This window comes from Varanus komodoensis, unplaced genomic scaffold (genome assembly GCF_004798865.1).
Source record: "Varanus komodoensis strain SLA01 unplaced genomic scaffold, ASM479886v1 scaffold5, whole genome shotgun sequence".
NCBI classification, from domain to species: Eukaryota; Metazoa; Chordata; class Lepidosauria; order Squamata; family Varanidae; genus Varanus; species Varanus komodoensis.
In genome coordinates, this window is record NW_025336087.1 from 5,908,972 (window position 1) to 5,927,864 (window position 18,893).

At 41.1% G+C, this 18,893-nt stretch overlaps 1 protein-coding gene across 9 annotated transcripts in view; it reads right to left on the reverse strand.

The window, feature by feature from the left end:
- Positions 1-2,986: 2,986 nt before the first annotated feature.
- Positions 2,987-18,893, reverse strand: part of PDE4D (phosphodiesterase 4D) — a 666,530-nt gene continuing 650,623 nt past the window's right edge. For all 9 annotated transcript variants that reach the window (XM_044446038.1, XM_044446041.1, XM_044446039.1 and 6 more), the window contains 8 exons: positions 15,382-15,554; positions 14,664-14,762; positions 14,410-14,574; positions 13,407-13,506; positions 11,290-11,444; positions 10,364-10,486; positions 9,410-9,592; positions 2,987-8,453 (listed from right to left, as the gene is read on the reverse strand). In XM_044446038.1, the coding sequence (XP_044301973.1) occupies positions 8,034-8,453; positions 9,410-9,592; positions 10,364-10,486; positions 11,290-11,444; positions 13,407-13,506; positions 14,410-14,574; positions 14,664-14,762; positions 15,382-15,554 (1,418 nt within the window). In that variant the 3' untranslated portion in view covers positions 2,987-8,033. The remainder of the gene's footprint in view (positions 8,454-9,409; positions 9,593-10,363; positions 10,487-11,289; positions 11,445-13,406; positions 13,507-14,409; positions 14,575-14,663; positions 14,763-15,381; positions 15,555-18,893) is intronic.

Genomic DNA, 18,893 nt, shown 5'->3' on the forward strand with positions numbered 1-18,893 from the left:
GCTGAGATTGTCTCCAAATCACACTGGGGAGGGGGATGCTAAGCTCAGGGAACATGGCAAGGGGCTTCTTGCAACTCTTGCCAAGAGTCTCAGGCTCAACCCCATTGTGGGGGGCATGTGCTTGGCCTGGCAACTCACTGTGGGAAAAGAAACCCTAGAAATGTCCATGAGCTCTTATCACGGCTAGCTTGAGAAAAGGCTGCTCATGATGAATGGCAGACCCAGGAAAGGCCATGGAAGGGGTAATCCAGAGCTGCCTGTTCTGTTTGCAGACTGCTTTCCTCAGAAAGGTTCACCTAGTATTTATATTAAAGGCTTTTGGCAGCAAGTGAATACAGGTACGTACATTCTCCCAGGCATTTAAGAACCAATTCTATTGTTTGCAGTTGGTTTTATTCTGTGCTGTTTTAACGTTTTTATCATTCTTGTTATGCAGATATTGCTCATCTGGATCGACAGAGGCCACTTACCCTCCAGCCTGTTCCCCACTGCCCTTTCCACCCCACCTCCCTCCCTGAGTACATAGCAGTCCTTTGCTGCATAGCAGCCTTTCCTGCACGCAAATCAAGTACCAGCAACACCCATTGCTTTTGCTGAACTGAGGCGGGCAGATTCATGCCGCACCTTTGCTAGGCTGGCTGCCATTGTCTCCACATCCTGATTCAGTCAGGAATGGCTTAACTCATTGTAATGGGTCCTGCAGAGCATCTTTATTACTTACAGTTCTTCAGACAATATTTCTCACTGTGCACTCAAGCACAGGTTGTTTCGAAAAAGGCATGCTCAGTGCTGGGTTTTGAGGCTGGCCTAACCTTCCCTGGTGCTTGAGGACTTCACTTTCCTTCAGGTCCAGCCAGCATAGCCAATGGTCAGGAATTCTGGGAGTTTTCGTCGAAAATATCTGGAGGGCACCAGGTTGGGACAGGCCAGGCTAGCAAGCTGCCCAACCAAAGATGCAACTCTGTGCTCCATTAGCCACGGAGAGAACAAAATGCTGGATTGGATAGGCTTTGGGTCTGATCCAGTAGGTTTCCATTTTCCTCTGTAGATCACCTCCATCTTGTGCAGCCTGCCCATTTGTGTAGTCCAACCTCCTTCCCTGATGCCATTTGACTCACTTTCCTCTCCCTTGGCTGCAATATCCTCCACCTTTCCTGTCTCCCACAGCTGGCTCTATCCTCCCTTTCTCTCATTTGATGCCCTATCCCCTCCTGCTGCTGACATCTCTCTAATTTCAGACCTTCTCAACTATAGAGCACCTTTTGGTCTGTTTCCAGAATGTTGTGTGCAAAAAAGCCTTAGAGATGGGTGGATTTTGCTTTTGTTGTGGTGTTTCGCCCACACGTGTATGTGCACGTGCACCCATGTCAAAAATTTTGAGGAATGCCTCGTTTCTCAGGTTCTCTGCTGTCATGCACTGCATTTCCAGCTAGATGAGATGTGATGGTATTAGACCATCTCTATGAACCAAAAGTCCTCTCTCATCCCTGGTATAAGAAGAAACCATTTCCCTCTGCTCCTCCGAAGCAGGGTTGCTTTCATGTTCTCCTTGACTTCTTATGTTGTGCTTATGCATTTTACTACATTTACATCCCTAACAACCTCCTGTGCTGCCCCTCTCCCCCTCCTCTGTTTCTCAGTTGAGAGAAAAGGCTGAAGGCATTACTTCCCTGGATTCATCCATCCTTTCCTCTTTACACTTTCTGCCCTACCTGCAAGAGGTCAGCGAGCTGCGTTCTCCTTACTGTGTTATTTACACAGCTTTCAGTCACTTGACCTCATGGGGCAGCCAAAGGAGCTGATGAGCCCTCCAGCCTTTCTAGCAGACTTCTCTCCCCCTTTCATCCACACACACAACAGGTGGCTGGAGTACCTGCCATTCACTAGTCAAGATCCAGAATCAAGAGGAAGAACTCCATTTGCAAAAGGATCTCTTGATTCTGGAGAGCTTCTATGGGAAGGAAGCAGGGAAGTTAATTTTTCTGCCTGCTCAGTTGATCCAACTCAACCTGGAACCATTTCCTACACGGGACTGGATCTTGTTGCTCCTCCAGCTTGAGCGGCACTCCGCCATCTCCTATGCTTGCCTTACCCTACGGCCCTCACAATAGTGTAAGTGAATGAAGTATTACATATAGCAGCAATTTTGCTCTGGGATGCTCTGGTCCTCCTGTGTAGCTTTTGTGTTTTTAACTGATTTGTGTTTATGTTGTTTTAAATTTGATGTTGCTTTAATGATAGCTGTTTTTAGCACCATTTCTGGAAGGTGCCAAAAATGGTCTGGAAAAGATAAATGCCAGAACAAGTTGGTGCTCCTAGACTGCTTGAGTTTTCTCTAAGGTCTGGATGGGCCTGTTCTAGTAAGTTCTCTTGCAAATGCTCCAAGTCATCAATTTTTCGACAAACTGCAGGATTGAGGAGGAATTTGCCAACCCTTCCAACACCCCCCTCCCCCACGCCCTTCCCTTTCAGCAGTGGAAGCCCAAGCATATTGAATTCACTTTCACAAACAGAAGTTCTTGGCAGAACAACAGAACTGGATTCAAACTTACATATAGACTAATAGATTCCGCTAAATGCCATGCAGCTAATATTGAGTGTAGAAATCATGAATGTTCATGGACCTTCATAATGAACCCCATTAAAAATGGTTTATACTGCTAGTTCTTTTTCCATATAGTTGGTCAGTACTGTGCCTATTTTGCAGGCCAGTCATTACATAAATTGTTATGTTTTGCTTTTTCTTGTTATTTCAGTATTTCTTAGAATGGTCCAAACTTTTTGTCTTAGGCCTTCACTTAAGACGAGGGTACGTTGTTGCTGTCCATTTTTTGATTTAGGTGAATTAGGTGAATAATGATTTTTAGACATAAGTACAAATTCCAATTTGGTTTTTTTGTTTTTGCCAAATCTTAAAAATAAATCTTATTACTGATGGGCAATTAGTAGTGTAAGATAAATTTATTTGCAAAAAGATGGTCAAGTATAGTATCTAGGCAGAATCAACCCATGCTTTTATTTCCATTGCATATAAAAATTTCATATGAAGGTATTTGACGTACAGTACTATTCCATAGGCTGTAAGAGAGGCTAAGAAACCATTGAATTATTTGCAATGTTCACACACAACTTGCCACTCTAAAGACATACCCAAAGGAAACAAAACCAAACTGAAAACAACAAAAATATTGTTCAGTAATTCTGTTGTTATAAGTGTCCCTTTTATACTGTTTAAAACAAAAGCAATCGTATTCCTTTGGGCCAGGGCTGCTAAAATCTACAGTTTGTGTCAAGAAGGAGGCTCTGCTTTTTCTTGAAAAAGAATCTCTCCTTTCACTGAACAGTCACATGCTACAAGGGCTGGGCATTAATGGAATGGTGACGAGGTATCTGATCCTACAAAATTACACAGTCAAGAACAGCAGCAAGACACACTTCAGGACACTGCAAAGTTTTGCAAAAGACATATGCTTAAGTGTTTAAAGACCTAAAGGTTGGGTTTGCATGATCAGGGGAAGAAAATAAGCCACTGCAGCTTATTTTCCTGCCCCACACAGATCTGTTGCACACCACTGAATTACAGTAATTCCTTTCATTAGATGTGGTTTGTCCGACCGTCTGAAGCTGGTGAGGATGAGGGCAGTTTGCAAACCAGCCAGCAACCACCACAGAACATGTCACTGTTTCTGGGATGGCTTATAGACCCCCTTGTCCTTGCTGCATTCAGATGACATGGCAATCCATGCCCAGCAAGGGCATTTGTGGTCATTCAGTAGTGCATGACTGGTATGTGCAGGGCGGGAAACTAAGTGAGGGTGGCTTAATTTTCCTCCCCAGTTGTGCAGATCTAGTCAAAGGATTACAGTCATTCCTTACGCCTATGCTACACATACATCCACTGATTCACTTTACAGAAGCAAGACTGGGCTGCTCAAGACACTTAATATTAGTGATGGAGGGGAAACAGGATGTGTTTTACTGTACAGCAGAAATGTGGGTCTAATTGGAGAGTCACTTTCTTAATAATAGCGGGCACAAATCTACCCATGTAAGCTGCTTGCCGCAAATAAGGAGTAGGTAGCCCATTTCAACGGGGCTGGAGCAATCCTTGTCACTGTCCTTGCTGATCACATGATGGTTGTGGTTTTTCTGGTTGGTCGGTTTTTAAGAAAGGGAAAAACAGATAAAATGATCCCTTAGAGACATGTTTTGAACAAGAGAATGTGCTTCCATCAGGCAAGTGGTGTTGATGCTGAAGTACGTTAGCATTTGGGCTTCCAGTGGGAGTCCTAGATAAAGCCCACTGGAACTGGGGGAATCCTACATAGGGCTATAACCCAAGTCCCTCAGAAAAAACAAAAGGGCAGTAGGAGATATGCCCAGCCCATGTTCCACAACGACCTTTCTTTCAAATGCAGCAAAACAGAAGAAAATATTGTTTTAAGTTTAAGGCACAGCCCTGGGACCAAAGACCTGCAGCTTTTAATTTATATATCTATGTATTTTATAGTTTTTTCCTCAACTCTTCCATAAACAAGCTCTAAGGTGATATAGGATATATTACAGGAGGGGAAAATGTACAAGAGGAGTATGTATACACAATATTAATTCTCTCACCAAGAGTTTCCAAATATAGCAACACCATCCTGCAGAGGATGATGTTATAATAAGAACTTATAATTTACAAGTAACATTACAATATATACAATACAATAAATACATGGTTGTAAACAGAGACAAACAAGACTTATTACAAGTAAGGTCATTTGGTGAGAAAAATATGTATGGCACAAATAAAAATAAATAAATGCATTTTAAAAGAATTGAAGTTTTCTGTAAAATTCATTCCATTCTCAAGTTTTTTTTAAACTTGTGAGTGTGATTTGTTCTACCAATATTGTCTGATCACATTTTTAGAACAATTACATAAAACCAGAATTAAAAGGAAATAGACACAGCATTACTGAGAACAGTAACTTGCAAGCTAAAGTATAGATGCAAATTCAGGTTCCTCTCACTCTCTCTTTTCCCCCTTCTACACAATAATCAATTCATTGCATTTTTCTTAAGGGGAAAACAAAAACAACCCTCCCCCCCCAGAACTCAGAAAACATGTAGTTATTTATCAACAGTATTTTTTAAAGCAGTGTGCAATGCTCAAGCACACTTTGGCAAAATAAAAACAAAAAAAGATTGTACAGTGCATTCGATCCCTGGCTCTAAAAATTATGTTTTCTACCATTTGATTGTCCATGTGTGTGGGTATGCTTTATACAATATGGTTGTGTTTCTCCATTTTCTATTAAAGTTTAATCTTACAGGGTGCACAAGAACTGCCAGCCAGCAATGAACAAATGCCTCCTTAATTAAGCAACTGGGAAGTACCATTAATAATCCAAGGTATTCATGTGCTTGAAGTGAAATGCATGGTGCCAGACACCCCACAGATGCAGGTCTTTCCCCAATACTTAGGTCTCTTGCTGGCTCAAGCTAGAGGGCACCCCACGTCATAGGATTAAACCTTTAGTGCAGATAAAATACCCTTCCAGGTCCATATTGATTTTTGGAAATGATATTGCTTTTTCATTAATATTCCAGGCACTCTTGGGGACTGAACAAATATTGAAGTAGCAACTGGGAGGATATGAACCTAAGCTGACAACAACATGGTGAAATTCTTTCACTTGCTTCCCCAACTAGTATTTTTCAATACAAGCCTTCAAGAGCTAAAAGGTAGACTGGACATGCTAAAGTGCACATTTTTAAAAACTGCATCAATCAGTGCTTTTCGCTAAAAACCTGATGCTTAGGCATGCACCACAACCAGCATACATGTCAGGGAAGATGCCACACATTAATGTGAACATGAATCCACAGCTGATGTCTGTGCCACTGTGCATGGTTTTCTGCACATTGTACCAGTTGTGCACTAAGATCACAATCCAATTCAACGTTAATTCTACTTGAACCCATCAATAACAATAGCCTTATAGCACAACATTTTGTTGTGGACTGCAGCCTACACTTTGTTCTGTAAATGCCTTTCTCAACCTGTCAATTTTAATGGAAACAACATTTCCACCACCTAGATTAGGATTAATAGTCCAATCCTTGATGTGATCTCTCAATGGGACAGCATAATGAGGAAAAAAAGCAAGAAACAAAAATAACAATAAAAATCCAAAAGCACTGATCAGAAAAAAATTTAGGATTCCATTAACACTCTGGAAGATGTCCATATGCCTTTAAAATAACTATTCTATATGCCTTGCTGTAATTAGGATCAAAAGCCACACATTTTTAAAGGCCCTAACTGGACTGACCTTTAACACATTTCCTGCTCAGACATCAAAAAACCACAAAGGATGCCAAAACAGATGAAGGAAATGGGAAGGCTCAGGGCGTTTTTGCACTACACAATGGACATTCCATTAGGAACAGTCTGTGCACTCCTGTTGTAGTTCTGTAGTCTGCAGTGCTGTGTTGTCACAGCACTCTGCACATCCCACATGGTAAGTTATTTGCTGCCACAGCATGTCTCTGAGGCAGGCCGTTAATGCTGCCAGGTGCAGTCAGAGACAGCCTCACAGAAATGGGAGTAATCTAACTAGAAATTAAAGGATGCGCAAGTACAGCAGGGGAGTCATAGTCTTAGGTCTTGCCAACAGAGTTCCACCTTTGCTTTGGAGTCTTCTCAAAGCCCCAGATGCTTGACACTGTCTTCCACTCTCTGCACCTACTTTAGGGACCATGGTGTGCCATCCTCAGAGCTCCTGCCACACGGCAATGGGTTGCAACCCAAATTCTGGGGAACCTTGACTCTACCAGTTGACTACACTTCAGAAATAGTATTTTGGTGGAGCCCAGCATGCCCTCAGCCATAAAGGCTGGGGGTGCAGGACTAAGCAATCTCTGAGGGCAAAGAACTTGGTACAGAGGATGCATTGCAGCTCTACAGCGGAGAGAAAGATTGAAATGAATGCCAATAAAGTGTTTCTTGCAACACACAAGGGGAGGGGATGAAAAGAGCATTCTATAGATTTCCTTGATCCTGAAAACAACATGACACTTTATGACAGCTGGATGAATTACCATGAAAATCTAAGTGCCGAAGGAAGGAAGGAAGGAAGGAAGGAAGGAAGGAAGGAAGGAAGGACGGAAGGAAGGACGGACGGAAGGAAGGAAAGCATTTGATTTATCCAGTGTAGCATATATTTGTATTGAAAACTTGCAAGTTACTCTTTTGGGGGTGGGGAGGAGAAAGAACCAGTGGCAGATGAAGTTCTGAGGGTGCTGCATTCTTTAAATATAATACCTCAATACATTTAATAATAAAAGTAAACTCTACAAAAAAGGATTTCTGTTTTACATATTTATACAAAATGCAGACGTCAGTGCAACCCACTGAGCTACACTTTTTTCAGTCATGTGTCAGGAAGACTTGAAATTAGAAAATTAAGCGATTTCCACAGCTTCATCTTCCTACTGGTAACAGATTCATGTTGTGTCCCATTATTTGTGTGCATTTATTTTTCCACTAGAAACCTTGGTTCACTTGCTGGCCACTTTCTTTAGATTCTGGTGATGTATGCTACTAATTGCCTTTCTCATGAAATTAAAATCCAATACAAAACAAACACACAGAGGCGCACACACACATGCTCTCTCTCTCTCTCACACACACGCGCGCACACACACACTAGCTTTGGACCAGCCTTTACTCCTTTTGAAAACAGCTTGGAGGAGACACACTCTGATCTTATCAGCCAAGTTGAACTCTTATTAACCTGTTCTTTTCAGGTGTTTTCCATTGCTCTGTGATGCCATGGAGATGAACAATTCTGAATACAATATTCCTGAGTGCCAAACTGAGTAGTCAAGGTCAGTTTTTGATCAATAAAACAGCTCTGGCAGATGACGGTGAGGCGCGACCATGGTTGTGCCGTGTGACATGCACTTGGGAAACCATTTTCATTTTTTTAAAAAGAGAAAAAGAGAGAGAGAACAAAGAGAGCCCCGGAGCTGTCGCACTGTTACGTGTCAGGAGAACGTTCTTCTAGGGCACAAGGTTCTGTCTGGCTCTCTGCCTCTTCTTCTTCCACCACTTCCTCTCCCACTTGTTCATCAAGCGGAATTTCAGTGGATTCCGAGTCTTGGGTGCAAAGAGTCTTGGAGTCACTGCAGCTAGTATCTTCTTCCACTTGGCTTCCACTGTCCTTTTCTGTGTCTGATTCTCCATCTTCCTCCAGGGTAAGCTCAAATTGGAATTTTTCCGTCTGGCCCTGTCTACCTTCCTCTTGGTCATCTGGGGCAGGCGAAGGACTCTGGGGGATTGTGCTCTGGTACCATTCACGATTGTCCTCCAATGTGTCTAAGATGTCCTGGGCATCTGGGTGTACAAGGTCTGCCCAGGTCTCCCACAGAGGGTGAACAATATAGTCTATAAAGCCCACCTGTGAAGATGCGAGACGAAGGGTGAGATATTATCCCAAAAGGCAAAGGAATTGACTTTACTTATTCATCTATTAAAATTAACTGAATGGAATTGCAAACCTTAGTGAAGCATTCTGCATCCCACCCTTCCTCCAGTTCATACTCCCTAACTTGTGAAATAAAGCTATCAATAGCTTCCACCCTAATAACCCCATGCTTCCTCCAAAACCAAAGAAGGTATGCCTACGCCAACTGCTGGGGCACGTAGGTGAGCAGGTGCTGCTGAACTCCTGCTTGTGGTTTTCCCACATAAAGCTAGTTAGCCACTGTGTGAACAGAATACTGTACTAGATGGACCTCTGGTCTAACACAGCATGGCTCTTTTATATTCTTATCCACCATGGTTCAAAAAAACTTGACTTGCACTGGCAGACAGCCCTTGTTTGTTCTCATCTTGACCCTACTTCTACCCACGAATTTGCGACGCAGCACAACTGTGGCAAGGGATGTGTGGTGAGTCCCATGAGAGCCGTGTTAGACTCTCAAAAAGAAGCAAGAAGCCTCATGGCTCTTCAGATGTCTCTGAAAAGTCACTGCAGCACTGGGTTAGGGTTGGGGGTCTCTGCCATTCTTTTGTGCTTCTGAGTTCAGCCTGGAATCACAGCAAGTCCTTACTTACTTTGCAAGACATAGAGGAAAACTGTGGACTCACACTTATTCTGTGCTCTATTCAGGGCAAAATACGTATGTGCCAGTGGTGAGCTGGCAGGCATACTAGCAGGCCCTTCAATACTGTAAGTAAATTCACTGACTTTCTCCCAAAATACAGCTTTATATATTTTTGCTGTAAATATTTAAATAAACATATTAAATGGAAATCTATGACAGAGCTGCAATTCTGCCAACTAAAAGGTATGACATGCCATTTACTCGCACTGTATATTGCCATCGTATCCCCCTGTATTAAAGGCATTACCTGTGATTTTTCTACTGATGCATTGTGCTTATCACACATGGGACTTATCTCCATGCCCCTCTCTCTTTCTCGATCTCCCTGACGAAAGAACTCTTCCATTATTCTATCCGTCCACTGGCGATAGAGCTGAAGTGGCTTGGTTGGATTGCTTAGATCTGCACAGTGTACCATATTTTGTAGAACCTAAAGTAGACAGAATTTTGTTTTGCTTTAGAGAACCTGTGGTATTATTCCACTGGAGAAAGAACCCTGTCCCCATTTGCACATTTGGTGGGTGTGAAAACAGACTCTCGAAAATAAATGGAGTGCAAGCTTTATTCTTAACAGCCAAAGGACAATGTGCTGTGTGTTTTTCACACTGACATTAATAGCTTCTCAATTATCTCACATCTGTAGCTTCTGCCTATACTAAAAGGCCAAAAATGCTGTAAGTGCAAGGTTGATCTGTTTCAAAGAAATGTGAGAGTTAGTCAAGAAACATAACTTGACAGCCAATCTAGAATGGGGCTGCAAACATCAAGCTGGAATTCAGCTCTCTTGTGCTTGCCAAACCGTTTTTCCTGTGCTTGGCCCTGACCAGGAAATGAGCTAAACCAAGACCAAGTCCATGAACACTCAGGGACAAATCCCAGAAGTTGTATGTGCAGAAGCAGAACCCCACTGGCACAGCAGGTGCATGGGCAGCATACGTGCAAGTGGCCTCATGGGCACACCTGCATTCATTTCCTGCGAGACGTTCACACAAATGCTCAGCATAAGAACGATGTTGGGCAGAAAGAGAGAGACGAGAGTCTAGGGATCTGAGCCATGAGAAGGAAATGTGACTGATTCCCACCCCCAAATTAGATTCCTAACACGTTCCTAACCCAGAAAGCAAAACATGTGTATCTCTATTGGAAGACACATGACAAAGAAAAGAGACATAATCCATATTTATAACATACAGCATCTTACCTGAATCCTATCCGAGTAGTTATCAAGAAGTAGAACTCCGGAGCTAGTCACTTTCTTGGTTTCAACCATAGTTTTCAAATCTGCTAACAGATTCATATGCTTAGACATATCTGTTGCAAGCACCTTGGAGAAGAAGAGAAAACAACAGGTAACCACAACTGCCTATATCCAATATTTATTTTGGTATGGCGTTTAAATTGGTTTAGCCAGTAGCTGTATCCATGCTAGGTCACCTAGTACAGCCTTCTCTAATGTAATGCCCTTTGGTTGTTTTTGGACTACGACTCTCAGCATTCCTGTCCACTCATGATAAAAGGGGCTGAGAGAACTTGAAGCCAAGGTCTTTATGGAATTTACTCCTAGGTGTTACACAGTTAGCAAGTGCACAATGTATTGTGAATGAAAAGCACATGTTTTCCAGTTCTATCAGGCAAAAACCAGGGAAAGCCACTTTGTATGAGACGAGTTGTATAGAAAAGGCTTGCTCATAACTTGATAGTGTTTTTTCCCCTTGGGTACAAAAAGTAGTCCAAATCCTGTCAGGTAACCTTATGCAATACTGAGCTACACTGCAAACAATCTGATAAGAATCTGTTCAACTAAAATAGAACAAATAACACGGTGCTTTGAAACAGCATCATCTATAGTGCCTCCTTGCAGTTTAAAATACCACGCAACTGCCATTAAAAAGTTTATCTGCTTTTTTTCTTTGCAAATTAAAATAAAATTTTAATTGTAGTAGTTTAATTTTTGGATTTAGTGGTAATTGCCATTTTAGTTTTTAATGGTTTGAACTGTCTGATTGTGAGCCGCCTAGAGATGCTATGGCTCACTAGGCATCATACAAATGTTATGAATGAATGAATGAATGAATGAATCAACTTGGCCTACGTGAAGTACAGAAGTAAATTCAGATGCTAACTCACAATATCAATGACCATTTTCCTCAATGATTGCCTCTGCTTTTTTGTCAAATTCTGGAAAATGTCACAGTTCTCCTCTTGCAGTAACTTGAAGCCCACAGCTAAATGATGGTTTTCTAGGACTGAGGAATCATTGTACATCAAGGCAAGCTCAGAGTCTGCAAGAGAGCCACAAGGCACATAAATTAGGAAAATCTGGATTCCTTTCCCTACACAAGTTTTATTTCTTACATTCTTCAAGCATACAAACTGAACCCAACTTAGAATTCAAATGTCTGGAATGGCACTTCAATAGCCTTGGACACATGCCTTTTTCTATGGCATGATGGCTGGAGCATGCCAAGTGCAAACTACATCAAAATAATGCCCAGAATGGAGATTAAGTGGGCAAATTTAAGCAAAATTTGCCCACACTTTTATTGAGAAGGGACTTTGCAAAAGTCCAAAAACTAGAAGAAAACTTCACCAAATTAAGGTTTATTGTCATCAATTTTTGCTGTGAAGATTCAGTGAAGACTTGATTTGCTAACAAATCAAAGAGATTTTCCCCCAAACATTGCCCTGCATATTCATAATGCTGGATGGGGCAAAGGTCTCCTCCCCTCCCCTCCATATCTGGCACTGACATGTTGTGTCAGGCACATCAAAGCAACAACCTACTAATTTACTATTGATTTACTGCACTGAATTAGCTCCTTGTAAACCAACATTACTGGTTCCTTGAATCTCTCTCTCTTCCACCACCCCGCAAGTCTTTTTCAAGTACACAAAATTCTTCCAAATGGCATTTAGGCAGGCTGAACATTTAGAAAAGATCCTGATCGTGTACCCTTTGGTACGTATGTCCTTTCCTAATATCAGTTTGTCACCAAAGGCAGTTCCTAGCTCAGCAATGCTCACTGCTCCCAAGAACTGCAAGAAAGGCCCTTTGCTAGCCAAATTCGATCTTTACTGAGAGCAGCATTTGTTTATTTCAGCCTGCACATGACCAAGACATCAAGCAGAGTTCACGTGCAACATCTCAGAACACCCATGGAAAGAAACATATTTACTAAAGCATCTCCTAAGGAGATGTCCCATTGCATTTAGGCAAACACTCTGCTGGATTTCATTTCTCTAATCAATGTAGATGCTTTTGGATGAAATACTGGTTGTCCTTTGTTGATATTACATTGTGTTTATTATACTTTCCACATCCTAAAGCTAGCAGTGTATTTATCTGCTCTACTGATTGTCCTTTTCTTTTTTTAAAGTTCTGCCATAAAACCCGTGCAGTTCAAAACAACAGGCAGAAGCTCCTGCACTTCAGTATGTTCTCTTGCAGTCCAGCTCTCCTATACCAAACACTTGAGCTGAGAAATCCCATCTTTAGCAATGTTTCTCCCAAAGCAGAACATGGCAGGACAGAGGGAGGAGAAAGATTTTACTTGCCAATGAAATCTTTCTTAATCACATAATCATACTTGATAGGCTTAAGCATCAAAACAACATTAAAAAGTTCTACCTCTTAGAAAAGCCACTTCCCACACAGAATGACTAATTCATAAAATCCTTCAGGTTTTGTTTTCTATTACATTTTTAAAAGCAGGGGGCGGGGAGAGGAGGGCTTTTTTGAAACTTTTAATCATTATCTTGTCATGAGGTAGCAAGATGCCTCTAATACTCAGGAAAGAGCATGTGAAAGGATATTTGAACATATTTGCATTTTGTGAGTTGGTTGCATGTACTGCTTAACAACCAGAAATTCTTCTGGAAGCAGGTAATAGCTTATTCCTACAGACACACTATTCAGATGATTCAAAAACCAAGCTAGTAAGAGTTCTTCCATTTATGAACAACTCTCTATCCTAATAATGCCTTCCAGTATCTTGTAGGCCTCCTGAGCACCTCCTGCACTGTAACCTCCTGTACTTCTGTACCTCCATCCAACCTAAGTAACAAACACTACACTGGGTGACTCCTTAGGTTCTTTTACAAGGTGACAGCAGAACATAGAAGGAGGCCGATTACATTCAAAAGGGCATTTGAAGAACAAAAGATGTTGTTTTGGTATTATGCATACAAAATGGCAGTGCCAGGCATGCAGGCTATCAGTTTTACCAGAAATAAACTACACTTACTTGTGTTGATAAGAAATTGGTTTGAAACCCCAGGATGATCGACATCATGTATTGCACTAGCAAAAATAGCAGCCAGAATCTCCAGGTCTGTGAACACCGCCTGAGGGAAAGCAAGGTAGGGGAGAAGGAAAGAAAAGGATAACTGTAGTAAACACTTTAAAAAATAAAATTTGAAAGGACACTGATTCTCACCCCATTAAGTTGTCATCTGTACAATTACAAATACTTAACTATTTACAAATACTTAACTAGGTTACCTATATTCATTCTCCATTAAAAGAGATGACTAAACACTAAGCTTCCTGAAGTGTTTGGATAATGATTCACCAAATATCTGGAACTTTTATGGGCTGTATTCCTCAAGACAAGTCATTTTTTCCCAATTTCCAATCAATGGAAAGCCAGCTTAGTGCATAATTTGAAACCAAGATCACAAAATCTAAGTTTTACAATACATCTATTGTGAGATCTACCATATGATTACGACTAGGTATTTTAATAATTCCTTCCTAACAGAAGTCAAATCCTAAGCATCTGCGTTTGTTACATATGTTTACAGTCCTGGCAAGATGTCATGTTTTGTGAGGCTGCACTGGAACAAGTGTAAGTACACCCCATTCAAAGCTTTCTTCTTCTGGCACAGCTAATCTCACATCTGCACCTGGAGCATAAGTAATGCAACCATATTGCAATTCAATGCAGCTTGTTTTTATGTATTTCTAAGTAGTAATGTCCCCCTCACTACCAAAATGAGGCTACTCCAGAGGAAGTCAGCTCTGCTTGATTCACCTTTTAAAAACATACAATTAGGTGCTTAACTTCCTTTGGTTTAAACTGGACTTCTCACATTCAGTCAATCCTAATGCATTAAAACAGTATTAATAACCTGAGCACCTAAGTTTAACCTTTTGATTTCTGCAGAAAAGGAATTTTAAAAATCATAGCTATGTAAGCTATGCCACGCATTCACACTTCTGCTTCTCTTGCCCGACGGCAGACCTACCTCCAAAGCTGGGGTTGACAACAGCACATGTGTAGATTGCACAACATCTGCAGCATGTATGTTGTTATGATATGCCACATCTGCATGGTAGTGGTCCTCTAGAGTCATCAAATAAGTTATTAACATGTCTGGTGGAATTTTAAATGTTTTCAGTAATTCCCGTTCCTATAGTTAAACAGAAAAATATCAGCCTTTACAATACATGCTAATGCTACAAAAAGCAAACTGGAAAAACTTCTTTCAATTAAATATACCTGGAAAATGGTGTACATGATGACTGTCAAAGGTCGGTTCCCAGATAATTCTGCTATTTTAAATACCTGGAGGCCCCATTTGTTTACATCTTCTAGTTCCTAATATGAAATCAAACAAGAAAAAGGATCCAATACCAGTTTTCCAAGGAGGGTTATTTGAAAAATTCCCAGCAATCAATTTTCTAAGCTTTAAAGAGGGTGAACTGGTAAGAGTATTTTGTAGGAACAGAACTGAAATATTTCACCATGACCCTGATAGCAATAGTAGACACCATATGGAAGCCTCTCTCCAAAGATCCTATAATCCTATTGCTATCTCCCTTTTTCTGAATGCTTCAAGTGCCAGGGCATTGAAAGGGGAAAAGAACAGTGCTGCATTCATTATTTTTCCAAACATACCATCTGATTTTGTCTTGAAAACCTACAGGTAGACAAATTCACTAATATAGATAGCTTTCATTTTTCAATTCCCCTTTCTTTTACTTCTCTGCTAATGTACTTCTGATGAACACTCAGATCACTGTAGTCCTGTACTAGCATAAAATGAATCAGAATCTGTAGCTGGCTTTGAAGTTTGCATGTAAATATATCTATAGCTATATCTATACACAGAACATATGCAATAACATATAAATGTTAATCTACTTATAGCCATAAATGTGGCATGGCATGACATATTTCTAAGCTACAAGTCCATAACAATTAGCATTGCACTTACCTTTGCCAGACTATCTTCTTGGTCAGTTTTGACTCCAAATTTGGGGATGCTAGAATTTGTTAAGCTGGAACTGTGCATCAGTTTTTTCACTCCACTGATCTGGGACATAGGCCGTTTCTTCTTCTCTTTCTCTTTCTGTGTTGGAGATGGGATTTCCACTTCATGCTGTTTGTCTTTAGAAGGAAGAAAAGAAGAATCTCTGATCTGTTTGCATATTAAGAGGGGTCTTGAAAACTCAGTTTCAACTCAAACACGACTTTTCACAAAATGTCCTTCAATTTACAATTCATAGGTATAAAGAGGAAAAGAATACACAGAACATAGTCTGCATGGTTGAACAGATGAAAGCTGGATTCAAAACTATACTACAGGACTATGTCCTTAGGTCAAGTATGGGGAATGCTTAGCCCTCCAGATATTCTTGGATTTCAATTCCCAACAGCCTTAGACAGAATATTTAATAGTGAGGGATGATGAGAACTGCAATCTAACAACTTATGGATAGCCACTCTTAACCTCTTCCATTTTTAGCAAAGTAAAGAATATTGGTAGCATGATGTATTTTTCATGTTCTCAAGAGATCTTGGTTGAACTCATCAGGGAGGAAGCTATTCACAAGTTACTTCTGTTATACCTGGTTCATACATCAGAGCAGCAAATCATGGTCTAAATGTCCCAAAGTGTATGGGGATGCACCAAGCACATGAGCTGTGTATGAGTAGTTTCAGGTTTGAATAAACCAACAATGAGTGTCCCGTTGTTAGCATGACACCCACTTCCTGATACTTTAGATTGCTTATGAGTTAAACACCCATGAATTAACCCATGGTTTGTTGTTGGGTTAACTACATGTTGTTTAACCCACAAACAGGCAGAGTGCCTGAGTTGGGATGTCATGCCAACGACTTACAAATGGGGTGTTTATAGATTGTCTATTCAAACTAGAAATGGCTGGTGTGTTCTGCATGCTCCAACAGACAGCAGGTTGACTATCTGCCACTTTGACATGCAAAGTCTCCCAACAGTTGAGTGTTATCTGAATGAGCCTCAGGTTCAAAAGTCCCTCCCTCCTCCTCTTCAACATTACCATGGGGCGAAATATTGGATATAACCACTTCTCATTTCAACTAACCACAGTTTGCAGTTTTGTCAAAAAGTACAAACCATGGCTTTAACTATTTTTTTTCGTGACAAGCCAACTTCACGCAGGTTTCTGGTTTTGCTCTGTCCTGATAAAATCTAGTTTAAATCAACTGCAGTTCCTGGTCCAGACAAAATGTCCAACTGCAGTTAACTGAAAACAGAAATGGATGCTTTTGATCTTCTCCTTGTGGCAATGCTGGAGGGGCAGGGGAGGGTGGAGCAGGTTTGTGCATCATAAGATATGGTAAACAGGTCAGGATGAGAACGAGCGGGCCAGTGGGGTGATGAACTTGTTCAACTCTCCTCCTTTATCCCTCTCACCATGCCCATAAGGTAATCTTCAGCCAGTGGGATCCCAGATTTATTTAATTTGCAGAAGCTCTCTGATTTGGGATGTAAGGTACTTTGAATGTTTACTATACATGTGTGCATATATGTGGAGACGTTAGGATCCTGCCTGCTGTCTCAGTGCTCATCTTCCTCACATGCAGCAGACAGGGTGAAGACAGCCTATGCGTACAGTTAAAGTTTTGACTGAACATGCAGAGGCGTAGCTTGGGACAGCATTTACTGCAATCCCTGCTCAAAAATTCAGCCAACACAGATATGATGTTTGAAAAGGGCACGGAACTAGTTCTTCTGTGTTGTGATGGCAACGTGGGCGGGTATCATATGCAAACGCAAGTCCCACTCTCCAAAGGAGGATGTGGCAGGAAAAGCAGCAGATGAGCCAAAAGTCTTGGCTTCTTTTCAAGCCAAAATCAGTGTAATTTTTGTGAAATTATAAAAAAGTTCACAGGAGAGAGGAAATGTGGTAGACTATGAAAGAAGGAATTTATTCTAAATTTTCCTGTCCAAAAGCTGTCATGGCTAAATGAGGCAAGAAGGACTCCAATTTCAGATTTAAGGTTAGCTTCTATGGATTCTGAAATGCAGAGTCCCCCAACTAGTGCCTTTTTGATGTGTTTTCTGTGGAACTCCTGCCTCTAGACATCAGGCAGGTACCAGCATTATGCTTCTATCAGAACCTCATTAAAACAGGTTTATTTCAAGATGCCTTTCTGGAATGACTGTCCACAGTTTGTACTGGCATACTGTGATTTTTTTAAAAAAAACTTGAATACACTGCTATGTTCTTTTTATTTCTTTGTCTTTTCTTGCTGTCTGCTCCAGAATGTGCTTAGATGCAGACAGGTAAATAAATATTGCAAACAAACTTGGAGGTTTCTGAGATTCTTTGTCTTGCTGGGCTGAAGCTGGCAGGAAGGAAGGAGGGACAGAAGCATCTTTGCCTCCCTGATCTCCAATTTCCTAATTTTTTGCTAGACAAGCACTTTAGAGGGAGAGGGAAGGAGACTCAAGATACATCCTAACTTGGCCCTTCCAGTTTCCTCTTCGCCTCAGTCACCAATACATCCCCTTTCCTCCTCTCCAAGGTCAATTTTACAACCTTGGAGAGTCAGCAGGCATGTTTCTCTTTATGCTGGCTGCAACAAGTTGGGAGAGCTCCGATTCTCCCTTCCAAGGTCAGAGGGCTGTCTCCAACCACAGAAGGGGTTTTTGGTCTCTGGTATGCTCAACCAGAGACTATAGGATAGCTCTCTAAACAAATTAAATAATTACCCTTTGTTGAGATTCCCTTAATTTCTCCATTCTGCCCAAATAAATATAAAATTACAAAACTATGTGTTATAAATTATAGTGCAAGTCCAGAACAATTCAAACCTATATGTATCTCTTTGTTCAATGTAATAGCTCCTATTAACTAAAAAAAGTGGAGAACTGCAAAAAGATTGATTACATTTCTGTTCTGTTCAGTATGGCTGTTTTATTTTTCTCTTTCTTCAACCTTTTAGAAAAGGGTAGTAAACCTACTGGAAATAGTTGAGAAGCCTGATCGCATTGCTGCAAACAAATGAAAATGTCACCACTTTTTGCCTGAAGCATTCAGTCCCCTCCTAGCCCTTTACGGCTTCTTTCTGAACACCAATTAAATAAAACAGAGAGGAAAGGAAGAGTATTTGAACTCGTTCGAACTAACAGCAGATGAAAAATAATGATTCTTGTAAGTCTTGACATTAATGGCTTCAGTCATATGCACAAATTTTAGAGCTATCTAAATGGAGGATTCTAAAGCGAGCTGTCAGATGAACTCAAGTGAAAGGAACTATCTGTCCAGAAGATTTTTGATGGGCCATGGAATTCCAAGGGATTTCCTACGGTTTTATACCAAATGAGCAGCCAACACTATCGATGCTGGGCACAGTTCTCAAACGTGAAAGCCTTTCTCCCCACCCTTCACACCCCCCACACAAAAGCAGTGCTTCTAGAATGGACTACAAGCTCTTTTAGTGTGGCCTATCCCAGCC